The 21,613-nt window shown below is 41.8% G+C and overlaps 2 protein-coding genes across 2 annotated transcripts; one reads left to right on the forward strand and one right to left on the reverse strand.

The window, feature by feature from the left end:
* Positions 1 to 11,865, reverse strand: LOC139442643 (1,25-dihydroxyvitamin D(3) 24-hydroxylase, mitochondrial-like). The gene is made up of 9 exons (XM_071223501.1): positions 11,306 to 11,865; positions 8,480 to 8,670; positions 8,106 to 8,309; positions 6,722 to 6,879; positions 5,891 to 6,057; positions 5,696 to 5,774; positions 4,882 to 5,047; positions 2,879 to 2,922; positions 1 to 1,268 (listed from the first exon to the last, which is right to left on the reverse strand). The coding sequence occupies exons 1-9, from the start codon at positions 11,707 to 11,709 to the stop codon at positions 1,143 to 1,145; spliced, it is 1,539 nt and encodes a 512-aa protein (XP_071079602.1). The 5' UTR covers positions 11,710 to 11,865; the 3' UTR covers positions 1 to 1,142.
* Positions 11,866 to 18,415: 6,550 nt separating this feature from the next.
* LOC139444339 (uncharacterized) lies at positions 18,416 to 19,279 on the forward strand. Its single transcript, XM_071225274.1, has one exon. It carries the CDS (start codon positions 18,416 to 18,418, stop codon positions 19,277 to 19,279), a length of 864 nt encoding a protein of 287 aa, XP_071081375.1.
* Positions 19,280 to 21,613: the final 2,334 nt, after the last annotated feature.

Genomic DNA, 21,613 nt, shown 5'->3' on the forward strand with positions numbered 1-21,613 from the left:
GTAGGTTTATTTTATACATACATATAGGATAATAGGATATATGCATATGACATTCACACAACGTTTGTCAACAACATATTAACAGTTCCAGTCACTCTAAAACATCCGTGAAAATCATAGTATGTCCTATCAGAAACACCGAGACCAACTGAAACCTCTATAATGATATACAAAAATAATCAAAAATCTCAAGAAACGTCGAACATAAATACACTTGAAAAGATTCCTTCTTAAGTTCAAGATTTTGAAATAAAAAATGTAAGAGACGTGCACATGCCATTCTTGTATATATTTCAAATTATTTGTATTTTCTTTATTTTTGTTGCATTTTTTTACAGGGTGCACATGGTTACATTTGACATGTAAATAGCAAAAATGAAACCAAGATTACAAAGGGCATTAGAAAGTAATATATATTGACACAATGACCTGAATTATAAAAGTAGTCAATTCTGGAACTAAAGATGGTTGAACATTTTGTCAGGACACGGTATTTGTAGAGTTCGCAAGACCGGAAAGTTGGTTTAGAGTAAGTGGATTTATACTTGAATATGGTAATTTGAATTACTGTTTTGGGGTTGTTATTTCTGTGACAAGGACCATGAAGAAGTTGCTGCCTGGAAAAAATAAGTCTTCATTCACTTCTATCTTGAAGCTAACTTTGAAGCTCTAGCCAGACTGGCGTTACCTTGCTACAATCTGATAATAGGTGAGAGCAGTTTAGTTGCATGTTCATGAACTAGTAATATATATATAACTATGGACTAGGTTTATCAGCGTGTCAAACTAAGAGTGAGTGAGTATGGTTTTACGCCGCTTTTAGCAATATTCCAGCAATATCACGGCGGGGGACACCAGAAATGGGCTTCACACAAATTGAATGCACCCATGTCGGGAATCGAACCCGTGTCTTCGACATGACGAGCGAACGCTTTAACCAGAGAGAATAAATAGAAAAAGGAGGCCAACTTATGTCTAGAATGATTTGGGAAGTCCAGATACATGAATCCTGGATTTGTCATGGAAACATGGGCTCCAAATCACAATGTTATTTGATGAATCTTCTGGTCATGTGATCATATTCTTATTTCATTGACCCCATTGTCATGTTGTTTCGCTGTGACGTAGGTCACTCCACGTCATCAGGCTGTCTCAGGTTGTCTGTCCACGAGTTTCACCTTGACAGGATCCTTTGGTCTGGTCACCACAAACTGGAGCAGGTCGGGCGGAGGCTGGTTGCATTGCACCAGATCAAATCTCTGTAACATCTGACGAAACAAAATAGGTAGATCCATGAGCTCTGTAGCTCACCGAATAATATTTTAGATTAATGTTGACTTTTATAACAAATTAAAATCATATTCCCCAAGAGTGAGTGAGTGAGTGAGTGAGTGAGTGATTGAGTGAGTGAGTGAGTGAGTATGGTTTTACGCCGCTTTTAGCAATATTCCAGCAATATCGCGGCGGGGGACACCAGAAATGGGCTTCACACATTGTACCCATGTCGGGAATTGAACCCGGGTCTTCAGCGTGACGAGCAAACGCTTTAACCACTAGGCTACCCGACCGCCCCTATTCGCCAAGAGGCTCAAAGTAAAAACATACAGGGTTTCTGTCCTGTGATCTCACTTGTCTAGAGGAGAGAGCGTCTGCCCGGAGAGTTGAAGTTTGGTGGTCCGCGTCAAACCAAAAGACGTTAAAAGAAGGTACTTGCTGTTACCCTGCCTGCCGCTCGGGAATAAGGGGATAAAAAACTGGTCGGCTTTGAGTGGGGTATCCATGCTAAACTGCGGCATTGTGGGCAAGGACTATAAACGCAGTGACCTCCCACTTAGTACGTTATCTCGTTGTGACCTTATGACCTCCAACTGAGTACGCCATCTCGTTGTGACCCTGTGACCTCCTTCTGAGTACGTCATCTCGTTGTGACCTATGACCTCCGAGTACGTCATCTCGTTGTGACCCTATGACCTACTGAGTACGTCATCTCGTTGTGACCCTATGACCTCCTACTGAGTACGTCATCTCGTTGTGATCCTATGACCTCCCACTGAGTACGTCATCTCGTGACCCTATGACCTCCCACCGAGTATGTCATGTCGTTGTGACCCTTTGACCTCACACTGGGTACGTCGTTGTGACAAATGACCTCCCGCTAAGTGTGTCATGTCGTTTGGATCCACTCCTAATCTAACCTGGAATATAGCTTTCAAAAGTGTAAAAACACTTGATTTGAAACACCATGTACATGTATATGAAATAATGCGCATTTTGACATGAAACATGTGGATTGTCTGGTCCAGACTCGATAATTTACAGACCGCCGTCATATAGGTGGGGGGCGGTCGGGTAGCCTAGTGGTTAAAGCGTTCGCTCGTCACGCCGAAGACCCGGGTTCGATTCCCGACATGGGTACAATGTGTGATGCCCATTTCTGGTGTCCCCCGCCGTGATATTGCTGGAATATTGCTAAAAGCGGCGTAAAACCATACTCACTCACTCATATAGCTGGAATATTGCTGAGTGCGGCGTTACACAAAAAAACAAAACCAAAAACATTAACTCTTCAAAACATTGGTTTGTTTATTTGTTGTTTTACGCCGCACTTAGCAATGTTCCTGGTTTATGACGGTGGACTGTAAATAATCGAGCCAGTGCCAGACAATCCAGTCATTAATATCATGAGCATCGATCTACGCAATTGGAATACGAGCCTGACCACCCGATCCTATTAAGTCGCCTCATGCGACTTGCAGGGGTTGCTGAAGACCAATTCTTACCCGGAATCATCACAGAGATCTTAAGTATTAAGTGTGTACATACATAACACATAGTTTCGTACGACACATATACTAACGTACAAAAAACTATTACTCACCTGAGAAATTAACAGCTGTATTTCCAGTTCCGCGACACGTCGACCTAAACACCAAATATCAAGCTACGATAAGCAGCATACCTCGTAACATTATTCTAAGATGCTTCGCCTAAAGATCAAAGGAGCTGACTGTACTTTATTTAAGACGAGAGTGGCAGTTGTTTATCGTACAATAAAACACTGCAGGGAGAATAAACTTTTGGATGTGATCGTTCGGCCACTGCGTTTATCTGCGTGCCCGAGCTACACCTACGGAGAACAACTCACCGGACACTTCCCTCTCAAAAATAACGTCGTCCAATGTATGACGTCATCACGTTGCGAGCGCACATTAAAATAAACCATAGGGGCATAAACCGCGCTTCGTTCTTCATTGCTCTCTGCGATTTATGGGGCGACCGGGTAGCCTAGTGGTTAAAGCGTTCGCTCGTCACGCCAAAGACCCGCGTTCGATTTCCGACATGGCTACAATGTGTGAAGCCCAATTCTGGTGTCCCCCGCCGTGACATTGCTGGAATATTGCTAAAAGCGGCGTAAAACCATACTCACTCACTCTGCGATTTATCGCGTAGCTATCTTATATCCTCCGATGAAGTACATTTATTGAGTTACGTCTGACTGACGTCATGGCGCTGTTCAAAATACCGTTATGTCCGTGTCACAGCAGTCACAAATATTGTCCGAGGCGGGCGTTGGTGCCCTAGGCATTATGTATGTCTCTCTGGACAAGGGAATGAGCAATCTTTGAAACGTTTTTTAACCACATGTACACCTGTAGCTCAGCCTACGGCAATTTAACAGTAAAATAAAACGTCCCCTGTTACTCTTCCTCCATCATGTTCGTCACACGGCGACGCCATATCACGCCATATTCACGTCGGTTACCGTATCAAGTTGCGCAACCAGCTCGGTAAGCACAGTATTTGCAGTTACTGCAGTGTGCTAACATTAGTGGTGGACACAAAGTAGCAACTTGTATGACACCTCTACTCACAGTAACCAGCGACACCGAACTTTTTGTTAACTTGCTTTGTATTGTGTTAGCTCGGCCCTACAATACACTCGTGGAATGTTTCGAGTCACGTATTTAAACTGAAGCAAACTAATACAAAAACAAAAATAAAAGGATCCTACTTATTGCTGCGTGGCTTTATAGCTAACCACACGGATAATGAAATATGGCATATTAAAATATTAAACTAACCATTTTAGTGGTGTTGTATTTTTTTTAAAAATATAATGTCGCTTAACGTCAGGGTGCAGGCAAGTAGGCGGACCTTTAAACCCAGCTCCAAAGATACAAAAGGTTAGTCTTAAATACGGCATTTTAGAAAAGTAATAAAGTTTGCTCTCCTCCCATGTGGAGTGTAATTAAGTATAGTTTTGCTCTGAACTATATTATAACGTCAAAGGACGCAAGCGTCCTCGTGCTTTAACTACAATAGTTCAGAGCAAGACTATATTACACTACACATGGAGGTACAGCAAACTTTATTTCTAAAACAATAGTGAACGAGTTGGGCTTAACGGCGCTTTTAACAGTATACCAGTTATATCACGGCGTGTCAGCTTAATGTGGGAGGAAAGGTCGAAGTGATGTAGGTCTCAGACGTTTACTACTTCGTTGAAACCCACGAGCACGGGTATCGTGCTGACAAACCTAGAAACATAATCGGGGCGAACTTCGGCATCGTGTATCCTTTGGCTGGCACTATAAAACTGACATTTATCGTGACTAGTACACGAACGCATGCACGCATGCACACATACATACATACATACATACATACATACATACATACATTCACACGTGCATGCACGTTGCTACCTTCTGAAAACTACATTAATGTCATCAAGAATATACATTTGTATTTCGCATATAACTCGGTATATTTCTTCAAATGACATTCAACACATACTTTATACAATAAATCTCGGAGATTAGGAATCGCTTCATAATAGCAATGGCCCGTAACATTAACTTGACACATATTCACACTCACCTATACACATTCTTGGTCCGAAGCCAAACGGAAGATGTGAGAATGCCGAAGGTTTCTCACCGTCCTTTCTTGATTCTCTCATCCAGCGTTCAGGGCGGAAGGTCAAGGGGTCATCGTACATTGACGGAAGTCGACCAGTGACATATAACGACGACGCTATCATTTTCTGAAACATGAAATATCGATCTTCGGCCGTAAAAACTTGTATGTTTGTCTCTATACCCATATCACCGATCACTGGTCGCGTCATCCGAACTAAATTTTACATCTTATACTGTCGGGATATGTAAGTTGCATTATTGAAACTAGGTGAGGAGAAATAGGCGACCAAGATTATTGCATTATAGAGACGTGCATGCACGTGTGTGTGTTTGGCTGCTTGTACTAGTCTGAACTGATGCCGATTTATAGTGCTAGCTCACTGAGATACCATGCCTCCGAGCCGACCAGTCCTTGTTTTAGCCCCTTAAAACTTTGTACAAATGTGATAGGAAGTATTTCAAAAATTCTGAATGATACATTTAGCTAAGATAATATACAAAATCAACCTCAACAAAACATATTCTTGAAATCTATCAGATTGCTGTTGGAAGCGAAAGATTACACGCTGGTCAAGTAATAAAACGTCAAAGGTCAAGATGCGATATTAATTCCATAAATGACCATCTGTCATTATTTTGCCTTGTTTGACTATTGTGAAAAGAAAGTCAACAGTTTGTGTACGGGCTAGACACTTACGATAAAGGGAGGCGAGGAGGTAACTCTTGTATGACAATAGTTTCGTCAAAGTGTTATGTTCCGGATGTGCACCTACCCCTTTTGGCACCTGGTATCCCATGACAACGATATCATCCGGGACCACTCGACCGACGAAGCTCCCAACAGGGTACAACCTAAAAATGACATTTTCACTTATTTTTTTCTTTCTGAAGGAAAATATGAACTTGTGTTAACTTAAAAAGTTATGTTCTCATCTGGAATTATGCCACGACACCTTGGTTAACAATACCTGAGCGTTTCCTTGATAACTGCCTTCAGGTAGGGCATGGACCTTAGATGTGCGGGGGTGGGCATTTCCACGTGGGGCACCGACAGCTCTAGCTCCTCCCTCAGCTTCTTTTGAACATCCGGGTTCTTGGCGATCTCATACAGGATGAACTGGATAGTGTTTGACGTCTGTAAAGGATGACACACATTATTCAGCGAACAATCGTGAACAGATGAAGTATAAAAATGAGGGGGAAAATATAATCACACGCAAAAGTCGCCGTGCCAAAGAGAATTGGATAACAAATATACTTCCATGGATGAAACAATGTCAGAAGGCAGGTAACGAGCAACAGTCCATGTGAAGACAGTCCTGTCATACGCAACTGAGTCAGGTCACACGAGGGGGTTCAGATTCAGAGGCACATTCGACCGCCTCCGTGGTCTAGTGGAAGAGCGTCCGCCCGGAGAGCGGAATGTCCGGGGTTCGACATACCCGCGAGTGTGTGTGTGTCTGTGGCTGCTTGTACTAGTCCGGACTGATACCGATTTATAGTGCTAGCACACTGATATATCATGCTGCAGTTACATTTGAATACCCACTCAAACACAGTACATTGACTCCGAGCCGATCAGTTCTTGTTTTAGCCCCTTAATGCCGAGCGCCAGACAGGGTAACAACAAGTACCATCTTTTAACGTCTTTTGGTATGACGCGGTCGGGGATCGAACCCCGGACCTTCCGCTCTCCGGGCGGACGCTCTACCATTAGACAACGGAGGCGGTCTAACATATGATTATATCCGGCTTAGTCGCGATATGGAAATCTTTGAACAGTAAAATGTATAACTGACCGTGTCGACGGCCCCAGTATTTAACTCCGTGACGTTGGCGTAGATTTCTTTAGTGGAAATTGTGTCCTTCAGAAGCAGGTACTCCAGAAAGCCAACCTCCTCCTGGTCCACGGTCTTTGACTTCAGTTTAACCATAGCTTCGTCCACACACTGTCGGGCTGGAACACATGTTGTACCACAGTAACATACATACGCTTAGTAGGACTATAGTGAGTATGGTTTTACGCCGCTTTTAGTAATATTCCAGCATTATTATTATGCCGGGGACACCAGACATGTTCTTCACACACTGTACCCAGTGGGGAATAGAACTGGCTACCCCTCCACCCAAGGACTATGCGAGTAGTGACAAGATAGGCACGCTCAGAAAAGGTCTAGTGAATTCTACTAACATAATTAGTCACATCAGCCAGAAGGTTAGTAGACAACAAATTTACGAGCCTGCCTGGTAGATGGCACGAATATGCTTAAGATTAGTAAATAGTACTTATTAAATTAGGATAATTCACAACTTAAACCACAGTGTAAAATATGTGTTAAGAATGTTAACACATACAAAACATGTTTTGGAATGTGTTTCGATCCTAAACGGTAAGCACATTTAGTGCATTCTATCAAGTGTAGGAAACAAATTGAACAGCGTTACTGTGGGATCGCGTAGCGGTTTAAAGCGTGAGTGAGTGAGAGCTGGGTTTAACGCCGTTTTTAACAGTATTCCAGTTATATCACGGCATGTCAGGTTAATGTGGGAAGAAAGCCCGAAGTGATGCTGGTCTCACTTCTGTGAAACCCGCGAGCACGGGTATGGTGCTGACAAACCTAGAAACATCGGGGTGAACCGGGATTCGAACCCACAATCATAGGTTTCTGGCGTGCCCAAGGGACGCAACTCTGTACAGCGAATCGCGGCGCCTTAAACGACTGTGCCACCTGTAGACCCAGCTATTATGACATTAGAGTAAGCATATCTGCACATATCTACAAAAGATTTCTCTGTCTGCCTATCAAATAGTTCAATAAGTACATTTTGAATTTTTGACCCGTGGAGATCCGGCTTAGAATAGGTCTTCAGCAACCTAAGCTTGCCGTAAAATGCGACTATGCTTGCCGTAAAAGGCGACTATGCTCGTCGTAAAAGGCGACTAACAGGATCGTGTGGTCAGCCGCGCTGACATGGTTAATGCATGTCATCGTATCCCAATTGCGTGGATCGATGCTTATGATGTTTATCACTGGATTGTCTGGTGCAGATTCCATTATTTACAGACCGCCGTCATAGAGCTGGAATATTGCTGACTGTTAAACAACAAACGAACAAACAATCATTCCCAATTCCTCTCATATCATTAATACTGTGTCAAGCTATACCAGATGTTTCACCTACCAACTCGGAAGATTGTGTCCCAGGAATGAGTAAATTCCCTGTACTTGGATGGTCGGATGATCTTGGCCAGCCATGGGGGAAAGACTGCGATTTCAATGGTCGTCTCAAGCATAGACCGAACTGCCTTTACAAACTGTTCACTGTCAGGGCTGCGGTTGTCAGTTAAACACCCCATTCGTTTGTTGTACAGTAGCGTGCATATAGCTGAAAGTTAATAGTGAGCTCGGTAAAAAGAAATGAATGACCGAGAGCTGCTTAATAATCTTATTACTGTTGCTGTTACACATTACTATGCAAAACACAAAAAGGCGAAGTACTCATTCAGTCAACTCAGGGATCATCGTTGGTTAAGTAGTGAAGAAACGCTTATTTACATTCTAGTGACCAATTGAAGAGCTCCACGTCGATATTTTCCACAACCCCATCAGGGCCCCTGATGCTCGCCAATCTGTCCAGAAACTCGGCAGCTACAATGTTGAAACTGTCAGCGTAGCTCTCAACCGTCTTGATCTTCATCATTGGCTTGTCTACCACACTGCGCATGCGCTGCCATTCCTGACCATCTCTGTGAAGTTCATATAAAACCAGGGATTTTATGTATTGACTCCTTGAAAAAATATGTAACTAATACATATGAAACCAACGGAACTTATTAATAAGTACTTCAAATGTCGAAAGCTTATTAAGATACCATCCGTAGAACAGGGCCCATAGGTTGTTTGTTTGGTGTTTAGCGATGCATGCAACATATTCAAGCTTTATGGCGGCTTCAGTAATGCAGTAAGTTTAAAATGCTACCAAAGATAGCAACCTGATAAAAGCTGCTGTAAGCATGTATATACAATAATTTCGGCACAAGTAACCATGATAATTAGGACAAGTTACTAAATACTAAACAAAGAACACATGCAATGATACACACACACCAGAATATGAAATATTTGTCTGCATTAATTTGTTGTTATCGATATATTTTTTCTATAAAGTCGCTTGTGTGTACCTTATTATCTAGACATTAATCATTAAGTTGGGGGTGGGGGTGGGGGTGGGGTGCGGGTGGGGTGGGGGGTGGGGGGTGGGTGTGTGTGTGTGTGTGTATGTGGTTCTTGAGATTGAAAGTTTGTGACATTTTAATTTCCTAAGATTTCTGTCAAATTCCTAACATTATTATTCTCTAAATTTGAACAAAATATGATGTCATAATAAAAAGAAACGTATACTTGCCAAAAGTTCAGCATCCTCAGTGCTTTGGAAGACATGTTGTTTACAGGGCCATAATTGCACTCTGGGAGATATTTTGCACATGGTCAAAACGCTATAGTTTAGTGAGGTCAATTCCAAGTCAAAAGTTAAAATATGGTGAAAAACGCGAAACACATGTGTTAATTCACAATTTGCAAGAATTTTGGAGCAAGGTCAAAAGATACTTATATACACATGCACAAAACTTAAGCGCCACCATATTCATAGTTTCTTGATTTCACGTGTGGGAATCAGAAATACGAAATTATGATGTATGACTGAATTAGGCTTCCATAGTTTCATGAACCCAAATTTGTCCAGACACCACAAGGAAAGCGTGCTTTACGTGTTGCTGCAGTTCCCCTACCCTATAAATAGTGAAATTCAAGTTTCAGACACGTGGTTGCATTTTCCTCCTGTGTGAGATTCCCCTTCCAATAGAGGTTGAAAATCAGCCATGGTGAGGAAAAAGTTAACGAACGCTGAAAGATGGCAAGTGATAGGCATGAAAAATGCTGGCATGTCATGCAGGGCCATTGAAAGACAAATGGGTCGTCATCACAGTGTTATCACTCGTTTGATTGTCAAACATGGTCAAACCAATGATGTCAATGACAGGCATAGGTCTGGTAGGACAAGAAAGACCTCTAACAGAGAGGATAGACGTCTTTTTAGGATAGTCAGACGACATCCATTTGCCACTTCAACAGACTTAAGACTGCAGTGGATTACCCATCAGAGACTCTCGACTATGACAGCCTGGTTATAACGCCAGAAGACCAGTAAAACGTCCTCAACTGACTGAGAGGCACATGCGGAATCGTCTGATATGGTGTCGTGCCCGTAGTCGATGGAACTTGGCCAACTGGAGAAGGATCCATTGTTCTGACGAGTGTCGAATGCTGCTACGAACTGTTGATGGTCGAATACGTGTTTGGGGGCAACGTAACACTCGTTTTGCACCAAGGAACATCCAGAAGACCTTAGCATGTGGCGGGGGGTCTGTCATGATATGGGGTTGTGTTTCCTGCGGCTGCAAACTTCCGCTGGTGACAGTTCGTGGAATCCTGAATGGCAAACAAAACCAAGATGCCGTTCTTCGTCCAGTGGCAGTCCCTCATTTTGACAACCATCCTCTTCAGACAAGACCTGTTTACATGGACGACAATGCTTGACCACACAGATCTCGGGCAGTTTTGGCTTATTTGCGTCAAGAAACTATTGCCACTCTTCCTTGGCCGGCCTGTAGTCCGGATCCGATTGAGCATCTCTGGGCCATTCTTGGCCGGAAATTCAGACATCGTGATCCCCCAGTTCAAAATCCCGCTGGACTTGAAGCCGCACTTCATGAAGAATGGATCCGTTTGCCTCAGAGAAGCATTCAACGACTTGTAATGAGTATGAGGCGTAGGGTTGAAGCTGTGGTCAATGTCCGTGGATCATACACACGTTACTGACGTTTCTGTCTAGCAATAGACTCTGCACTCCCTAGGGTGTCTATGTGGCACCTGATATGGTTTGCTGATATCATGACAGTTACATGACACCCAAAAAAATTCAATGTTTTCTAATCCATCAAATTCTGGTCTTCGGTAAAATTCCATTCTGCTCATATTCTTTTGGAACACAAGATAAACCTGCTTTGGGACAACTTTTGCATCACATGAGGTTTACATATACGGCTTATAACAATCGTACATCTCGTTATAATAGTCATCATTAAGTGCCAAAAGTAACAGCTCACAAACATGGTGGGTGGCGCTTAACTTTTGTGCACGTGTATATATTGAAGTCAAACTTTAAACTATCGCCAATTATGTCTTGAGTCCAACAATAAGTCTATCTACGCCTATATCAAATGTCATTACCATTTGAACAAATATGATTGAGTAATTATGACCACATATTGCGAGGTACCTTGCTTATTAGAACAAAGCAAAATAAATGATCCTACATACGCAGTAAGCACGCCATCTGCCTCCCCCGAATCCTTTCTGTACTGGTCCCAGACCTGGATCTTTGGCCGCATTGGATATTTCCCCTCTTGGCGGAGAAAGTCGCCCAAAGCCTCCACGTCCGTCATAAACACGCTGTCGTACACTCCATTCTTTTCTCGGAAAATTGGCCCAAGTTCTTGATGTCGGGAACTGATTATCTCGTGTGCTTTCCCTGGCCTTCGAATATATTCCGGCATATGGTTGATGATAGGATATCCTTTCTTGTGAGGCATGTCATTGAAGGGTTTAGCAGACGCGAATTCGTACCTTGTCGAGCCTGCTTCCGCGGTAGATCTGAAACGAACACATCCCGGCCAAACTTTAAGCGCTGGATATTGCGAAACTCTTCTCATTAAATGTGCCATGATTAGTGTCTACCTTACTCTCTTGTCATCAAAGTATTATTGTATAACAGTGTTTTCGAATGAAATACGGAGGGAGGTCTATTATCCTGACTAGACCGATGACTGTTGTTAGCCCCACTTGACAGCACAAAAATGAGTCAGTGACCTGGATGTTTTGTAAACATTGAATCTGAGAGATAGTCCATACACAGTTATGCCCCTTGAACCAAGCTTCTCACAGCGATAGCCCGTTCGCGGATCCCTCTATATTATCATGTCCAGGTTAACGAAGGTGCTACGCGCTTGGAAGAAGCTTGGGTATATTAACGTATTGACATCAGCTCCATCTCAGCGTGTATTTTGCTGTGAGTTGCTCGGGTGTTCTCGGTTGAGAACTGAGAGTCTGTAGAGTGCTTTGTCCTTTGCTCCGTGCATTCACCAAGAAGAAGGCGCAAAAAGGACCTCAAACGTCGTGACAAAAACCGTCCAAAGACTAAAAGAAGTTGTTATCCATAAAAATTAACATGCCACAAGTGTTACTGAAACTTTATTGTTGAATACATTTAGGAGAATTTGTTCATCATTCGGACACAATTAAGATAGCAAATTATAATTATTATTTTAAAATTATTTTTTGGCCTTTATTTAGAAACAGATGAGTATTGTTCACTGAAATTAAACTTCCTGATAATATGTCTTTAAGTAGTGACTGAACTGTTCTGTGTCAAACAAACATCCATATCTGTCGTACTAAAGGGATATTCCATCGAAGTGACAAATTGATATGGATGAAAATTTCTTTCAAATTCATCAACTACACACACGCGCGCGTGTGCATGTATGTGCGTCTCTGTGTTTGTGTTTGTGCGTGTTTGTGTGCGTGCGTGCGTGCGTGCGTTCCTTCTGGACTTTCACTTCAGTACAGTGTTGAGATGCATTTAACAGCCGTCATTGCCGCCAGTATCGCTGTTAGGTTATCTAATATTTCTACGGCATCCGTGTGTGCAGCCGCAAGTAGGGTATACCTGCTTGCTGCACTTGACTTAGAGTTAGTATCACCGCTGGACTTATCTCTGTTATTAATTGTTTTTGTATATGTCATAACCGACTAAAGAAGTTTGGATTCGTCTTCAATCTGAGCCAACAACCCCCACCCCCACGTTGACACAGAGTGCATTTTGATACGTGACAGGATCAGCTGCACTTATCTGAGATAACAGCAGCTGTTTCCAGTTCGCAACACGTCGACCTAACCACCAAACGTGATATACGTGTATTTCAGTTACCTACAAACACATCCGCGGGATACGTTAACATATGATACAGGCTACGTGTAAAAGTTCACACTGTATTGCAATTGTAGTTCAGGAGAAGACCACATACATTTCAGGTCAACTTCTTTCGCTAGACTGATTCTTATGATCCTTGTCAACATTACATTGTTTACATGGTGTCGACATTACATTGTTTTCCATGATGTCGACATTATATTGTGTTACATGATGTCGACATTACATTGTGTTACATGATGTCGACATTACATTGTGTTACATGCTGTCGACATTACATTGTGTCACATGATGTCGACATTATATTGTGTGACATGATGTCGACATTACATTGTTACATGCTGTCGACATTACATTGTGTTACATGATGTCGACATTACATTGTGTTACATGCTGTCGACATTACATTGAGTCACATGATGTCAACATTACATTGTGTTCCATGATGTCGACATTACATTGTGTTACATGATGTCGACATTACATTGTGTTACATGCTGTCGACATTACATTGTGTCACATGATTTCGACATTATATTGTGTGACATGATGTCGACATTACATTGTTACATGCTGTCGACATTACATTGTGTTACATGATGTCGACATTACATTGTGTTACATGATGTCGACATTACATTGTGTTCCATGATGTCGACATTACATTGAATCACATCATGTCGACATTACATTGTGTTACATGATGTCGACATTACATTGTGTTACATGATGTCGACATTACATTGTTATATGCTGTCGACATTACATTGTGTTACATGATGTCGACATTACATTGTGTTACATGATGTCGACATTACATTGTGTTACATGTAAATACATTAGGTTGTGTTATGCGATCCATGGTGACTTAGAGAACAATGCGTTAGGTTGTGTTGTGTGATATCATGATGACCTAGAGAACAATTGTCGAATGACGTTAACAATCTTCAGCGTCGTTTTTAGTTTGACGTCATACAAACCTTACGTCACAATAAGATTCGAATGACGTCAGCAATGCCGCCTGTATGACCGAAACAATACACTGGTGCGTGTAAAGGGAACTTTGCACTAGTGCACATACGATTTTTATGAACTCGGTTATTTCTAACCCTATAGGAAATAATCGTATTTTTCATCCAAAATTGGCTTCCACGGGAGATATAGCTTGGAGGTATCGCTGGATTGTAATTACATTACAATGCTTTGAGACAATTATGTTTTACACTCACGTCACTGCTTATGACCTTTTACAAACTGAAAAAGTTGGAAGAATTATGTTGGATTATAAATGGAATACCACCCTTTTGATATCAAATGTATCCACACACGTTGATGAAAGTTTAAAACTCCTACCTACATATCTGCCGGTTTCAGTAAGTACATGACGTGAGCTACAACGACATCGAGAATACGTTATTCTAAGCTTACGTACGTAAGTTTTCATTTAAAAATAAGGTTCTACTATCATAGTAAACATAGTGTTGTAATGAACTTTTCTAGAACTTGCCAAGTTCTCTTGAAATATGTGACGAGCGGCTGTGGCACGTGTACATGTTGCTGTAACCAAATATAACCATAATATATACATACATAGCCGTAAAACCGTAGCTGGGAGACATACGTCAAATTATATGTTGAGACAAAACGGGACTGCCCCGTGATCTAGTGGAAGAGCGTCAACCCGAAGAGCGGCCGCGTCATACCAAAAGACGTTAATAGATGGTATTTGTTGTTACCCTGCCTGTCAGGCATTTAGGGTGAGTGAGTTAATGTTTTACGTCACGATGGCAATAGCAGGCATTTAGGGGCTAGGACAAGGACTGGTCGGCTTGGAGAAAGTATACTGAGTCTAAGTGGAGTGGCCATGTTAAATTGTGGCATGGTATCTCAGTGGGCTAGCACTATAAAATCGGATTTAGTCCGGACTGGTACAAGCAGCCACACACTTACACGTGAATGCACGTCGCTATTAGTGCAATCATCCTGGACGCGGCGTTAAACCTATTTTCACCTGACCTCACGATATTCGGTCTCCATATACGTGATATATAACTAAAAAATACTGACCAAAACTGCGATAAATAATATATCGCATTTTCCCAAGGCTGAAATGTACCCCAAGCATACAAAAATAAAATTTATTACTCAACCGCCGATAGGGATAATGAGACACGTCTTTCTACTTAAACAAACACGACATTTTATGAGAATCATTTTCGTGCATCACGGAAAGATAAGCATATCTTTAACAAAAGTGGAGTACATGTGTAGTATAGTTCAGCGATTGGAATGCTTCTAGGATCCAGCAAATACACAAGTTGGTACGCGGGAACAAGAGATGTCGTGCGTATGTTGAAAAAAACCGACTGATCTATACTTGGAGATTAGTCAAGTCTTACGGTCGAGTATCTTGGTCTCAGCGCTTACTTATGGCCTCTCTTTCAGTGCAGTCAAAGTTTCCACGTACAAGCCCATACGGCTTATTCCTGCACTCGTCTATGCCATGTGTGTGATCTTTCACCAAAGAAAAGGATTACAGAACACTTGTCAGGTTTGTCCGCTAGTCGAGGGTTCTGTCTACATTAGTAACACAAGGAATTTTAATACAAGTACTATCGGTTGAAAAAGTCGATAGCATTCGCGAAAAATCTTAACGATAAAAAACACATTTATTTATACAGGGGGTGATAGTCTCGGAAATGAAGTGTTCGTCGTAATTGTATATAAAACATGTATTTTTTATCAAACAGAAGATTTTAATCGTGTGCGTTTGGGCAAAGTCGTTTTCATTTCTTGTCGAATATAATCAATAAATCACGATCGATAGGGGACGGATATTCTCCCAGAGTGTAGACTTACCCTTAGGCCAGAACGACCGTATTTTCTGGTTTGACGGACTATCTTGTACAATACATGCATGTCAAGATGCTGAAGTCAAAATAATGGGTTTTATTGAACATCAATTACATGAAATCAAATTTTGTATTAGTTACCTCTAGGATATTGAACATGTTTGTGGATAATAAGTTACTCGTATGTTTTTACTAACATATGGTTTGAATTAAAAATTACCACATAACATTTGACAGGTGGGGATTTTGCAAATTCAAAGCAGGCCCATTCGTAAATACAAAGTGTAATTTTAATTTCAGTGTTTTACATCACCTCTTTTATCCCCTAATTATCACTGACAGAACAATCCCTAAAAAATGCGAATAAAAGTGTTTTTTAATGCTATGTCTGAATATCTGGAAACATCTAATTAATGTGGTGTTCAATGAAAAATGTAGCTGTTTTCATATTTCTGTTTTATTCACAGAGCCCGTCGCCTTAAAACTTTTAAAGCGGCAACGAAACATAAAATTAAAACGCTTCTTAGGATACGAAGCGACAATGGCTATCGCCGTGTCGCCTCTCTCTACCCAACACGGCGAATCCGGGCCAGTCCCCTCAAGTGCTATCGCTTACACAGGTGATAATGTTAAGAATCTACAAACACAAGCGATTCTCCTCCCATTCAGCCAAGATTTATTACCTCATAAGACTTTTTAAGTCTTACGCTTGCGAATTCTTTCAGTTTCTTTTGAAACCAGTACAATGGAGAACGATCGATCTTTGTTCTTTGGAGCACTTACCCTCTTCCAACACAACTTGTTAGTGTTGTAATTGTTATTGACATGGGGTTTGGTCATTAAGGCTGGTGTGAGAATAATTAAGGTGAACCTTAAGGTGAACGGGTGTCGGTTCGTCAACTTTAAAACAGCTAAACGTGTTCTGAGCCGAAGACTGGATGGGTGCGGCGTTAAACAACAAACAAACAAACACACATATCCTGGGACCGACAACTGTTCAAGATTCATTGAGTGAATTGAGTTTTTCGCTGCTTTGAACATTATTTCAATTTCATCACGGGTTGGGAGGCTACAATGCGAAGGTCATGGACGTTTACTTCTTTTGTGAAACCGGCTAGCACGGGGAGGGTGATGATCGACCAAGGGACATAATAGGGACGAATTGTTATAATCCACTAGATCAGCGGATCACCGTACGAATAAGGGCCATAACTCGGCACAACAAGCTGCGGCGTATTGGACAATTAGACCCACCGTATCCCCGGGTGAGCAATGATAAACTACAGTGTATAACGTTGTCTTGACCAGTCGACACTTGAAAACACGTGAAGACGCAGGAGGCTATTCGAGACAAAAAAACTAAACTGAAAAAAAGACGGCAGGTTTTGGATTTGTTGCCGTGCCTTCCAATACTGATGCAAGTGGACAGTCCGCCTGTCGACGTTGTTCGTCGTCATCGACAACCATAGGCCACATAGTAGCATACAACCTCGAGGCCATTGCCGGACCGACAAATGCGAATATGTTTTAATACGAATTTATTATGAGTTGGAGACAAGTCACTTCAGACTGTACTCTTTTCACATGTTTAATTTGTAGCTAAGGAACCCAGTATTCGTTGAGGCCTTTCGTGTCCTGTTTTTCAGCCATGAACGAAACATAAATCTACAGATCAGTGTTAAGAACGCTACCTATGGTGTCACTTGTTTGAAGCTGGACTTCCTGGTTCTAACATAAGAATGTGAGTATTATTGAAGAAAGCCCTCGTGTATTAATGGATCTCTTGAAACCTATATTCAATGTCTTTGGAATGAACTTTTTGTTTTATGCAGTCGAGCTGAATGTGTCGAGACATATCAGTCGGAAACAAAGAACTCTGAAACCTACCACGCTGGTGGCACTCAAACCCTCCTACTTATTTTCACTGTTTTAATTCACGCCTGGGCGTTTATGTGGCAAGAACTTTGCGGGGGAGATTGTGTCCTGTTCCAGTGTTTGTTCGACGAATACAAAGATAATATCAACACATTGCGAGTCTCCTTTCTCATATAGCAGTGCGGCTGCACATTTGAATTGACAAAGATTAAACAATAATTGAACCTTGGAAATTTGAATGGTGTTGGAGCTGTGCACACTATCTGGTTATACATCTGATCTGGCGCGAGTCGGTCGACAGCAGGAAATTGATTCTTTAAGAGGAAGTATTGATTATTGCATGGTTGAAACACTGAATAACTTCTGAAATTCTAATCCAGATTGTGAACAAAGAATACTAAATCAATTGTGTACAATTGTTAGTAACGGGTGCATATCGGATAATCCGTTAATACCCCAGGGGGTCAGGACTGTGAATGCTGTCAGCATTTGGCTGAAGACGAGTGTTGACATGTATATTAAAAGTGAACGAAATGTTACTGTCAGACGTCGATATATCACATCTGGTCAGGGACATTCTTGTAACCACAACCCGTAACCAAATCCCTGGACAAATTACTGCAACCAACAGACCACTGGATTTACAGTTTGCACACCTGTGTATACAAGAGGCGTGGGATCTTCATTCAACAGCGTCCTGACTCTAAAATCATGAGTTTGAATCCCAACCTAGGTCATCTGTACCACGACAACAGTATTGGCGGAACACTGACGTCCATCGACGCTCGGGAGCAACTGCGCATGCGTGAGATAAATAGGCGCGAGCAGCGATATCTAGCTCACCACACGTGCATCCTGGACCGCGCCAAAGACATCTGTGACCGATCGCGAAGATGGGAACAGGAAAATGTTAAACGACAGATTAAAAGGATCAAAGAGAAGACTCTATCACTTGAAAAGAATCTGAAAGAAGAAGCCAAACGCACCGCAGATCACCAGATTAAGTCTTCTGTAACGTCTGCTCCATGTCTAGTCAGCAGAAACAGTATATTTGCCAGCTTACCCAGGCAGGTTAAATCAGCTTCCGACTTAACAGTCTCACCAACGCGACATGTTGTCAAGTCGAACAGTTTTCAGAAGCGCAGCAACCATGTGGTACGGGCTCTGTTGAAAATGTACAGTCGGAGTGATGAAAGGAGGCGCAAGTGCCTGGAACAACCCTACCAGTTGGCCCCGGCGCAGATTGATATCCTCCACCGAGCCCGGGTTGTCCTCAAAGGTACCGACGCGGAGGATGGGGTGATGAAGATGCTCGGAGGTGTCTCAGGGGGACATAGACCTCAGCCACCAGATTTGTCGTCGGAACAGGTGGACTTCCGGTCAAACCGGAAACAACACGACAGCAACGGTGGGGATTCCGAGTCAGATGTTGACGGTCATCAAGCTTCATGGACGCTATTCACGAAGTTACCTGAGGTATGGAAACAGGAGTCTGGGGTGAGATCAGGGCCCGATGTCGGCAAACCTAAACTAGTGACCATCACAGCGAAATACAAGAAATCTAGAGTGTGCTAAGGTATCATTTTATGTAGCCTACCCACATGCTTGCGCATCTTTGATGTATTACCATTTTCAAACATTGGGATTTTGGAATTTCTTCAATTTATGGAACGAATGAGTTACTGACACTCTTCTCGTGTTGTTGCTATTTACCAATTATGGGATAGGCTCTTGTGTCGGCTGTGTCATTCACTGATTGAGCTAATGATCCGCCACTCTCCACCTTGACGAATCGACCAGAACTGAAAATTTATAATTTTGATTCCATGGAAAACATTCTGCGAAACCGCGTCACTCTGCAATCCCGTTTCCGGACACAACTGTCAGGAGTGGCTGTGCATATTCAAAGGACATATAGCTCAGTGTCTATGATACGTTTCGGAAAATGTTGTCAGGACGATTTCACCGAGAACGGTAGTACGGATTATCGGGGTTTCATTGTATATATATGGATCACACTGTCAACTGTGAACAAAACTATAGGCTTCTCAAAATCTTGGTTCATTGATGTTTTTTTATTATATTCATAAAAGTCCAAATAAAAATCATGGACATAGTTACTTTCTTCCGCTGCTACTCTTCATTTTCAAATGCTGCCTTTGGTATATTTTCATCTTCCTTTCCCGTGCGTTATAGGAAAACGTATTTTTCACAACTTTAACAATTCTATCGATTTCATTTCTTGATAGATGTCTCACTGAAACCAATAGATTATTTTGAATTGAAATAACATGTCATGCATACGAATACTAGTGTTTGAAGGGGAAAACCGACATTTCTAACCCCAGAATTAGAAGATAAACATTGCGTCTATTTTATGTACAGTTAGGTATCACCTGTAGATTTAACCCCGCTAAACTGAATTTGGAAGCGAACGCGCTGCGTGAGGTCTCAAGGTTACATGACATTACATGAATCAATGTTAAGGATTACTCATTACTCGAGACACTAAGCTTCATTGGAGTCTCCTGATAACATTGTACGTTTACTTGGCGATGTTTTCGTTACATATGATGGCAGGGTGTCGATGTGTGAAGATTTTAACAGAATAAATCTCCTAGCGTCCTATTTCTAACGAGTATTACGGATACATACAGCTTGCAGTTTCTGCCTTTTCCCAGTCACCCAATCTTACTTGAAGGCTCAATTTGCATACACGGATGAGCAATGTCTCTAAATAGCATCAAAACCGTATGATAGTTGCCTAACCTCATACATAAGGGGTTTCCAAAAGCATCTAATTTTCATCAAAACTGAGTGGAAAATGTTCCTTCACAGAGTATGTTACTAGAATCCTACCGCCTTTAAAGTGACTTGATAACCAAACCTTTACCATGGCTTGTCCCAACATCGTCAGGATCATCTATAAGTTTTGTGAACTTGTTATAATAATTTATGTTCATTTCATTGGTAACTTTGAGCTTCACTCTCACCAATACAATACTGGAACACATCAAAACATGTCTGTACTCCCAATACAATATTTCTAAATACGTGTTTACAACCTCGTGATGTGAATGAATAACAGTTCACATGACCAATATTGGCAACATCCTAATGTATATTCACTCATTGAAAACTGCTTTGTATACTCATGTATTAAAAATGATATGGGACTTTTGAGTTGATTTTTGTGACATACTTAACCCCAGTTGAACATACAATCATGACAAGGCAATATGGTGGATGGCTTATGTTACTGGCATTTAATAGGTGAATAAGTGGTGTATGTGTTGAGTCATTGCGTGAGAGAGTGAGATAAATGCATATACCACCGAAATCTGGATCACTGTCGTCAGTATCAGGGTCAGGAACACCCAGAAAATCAATCATCTGTAATACAGGAACTGAGGACCACCATACCGACAAAGCTTTTGCTGAGTGGAGGATAAAATTGTATTTATGGTGAACTGTTTTTAATGATTGAATTGTGTGAATAGTTTCTCTTGACAAGTGAGGTAAGTTGAGGGGAAAACATGGTGTCCAAGATTATTGTGAATTGCATACACGTGTGTGTGTGGGTGTGTGTGTGTGTGTGGGGGGGGTTGCTTGTACTAGACTGGACTAATGTTTATTTTATAGTGCTAGCCCACTGAGATATCATGCCGCATTTTAACATGGATACCCCACTCAGCCACAGTATACGGATATCGAGCCAACCAGTCCTTGTTTTAGCCCCCTTATGCCGAGTGCAAGGGTGGTAACAACATGAACCATCTTTTAATGTCTCTTGGTATGATGAGACCGGGGATAAAACCCAGCGCAGGCACTCTGCCACTAGACCACAGAGGCGTTCCTTTTGACAAATACACCTGAACAAGGAAATAACATATCAATCACATATGCACG

The sequence above is a fragment of the Haliotis cracherodii genome, unplaced genomic scaffold (assembly GCF_022045235.1).
Source record: "Haliotis cracherodii isolate W230 unplaced genomic scaffold, xgHalCrac1.p SCAF_5, whole genome shotgun sequence".
NCBI lineage: Eukaryota > Metazoa > Mollusca > Gastropoda > Lepetellida > Haliotidae > Haliotis > Haliotis cracherodii.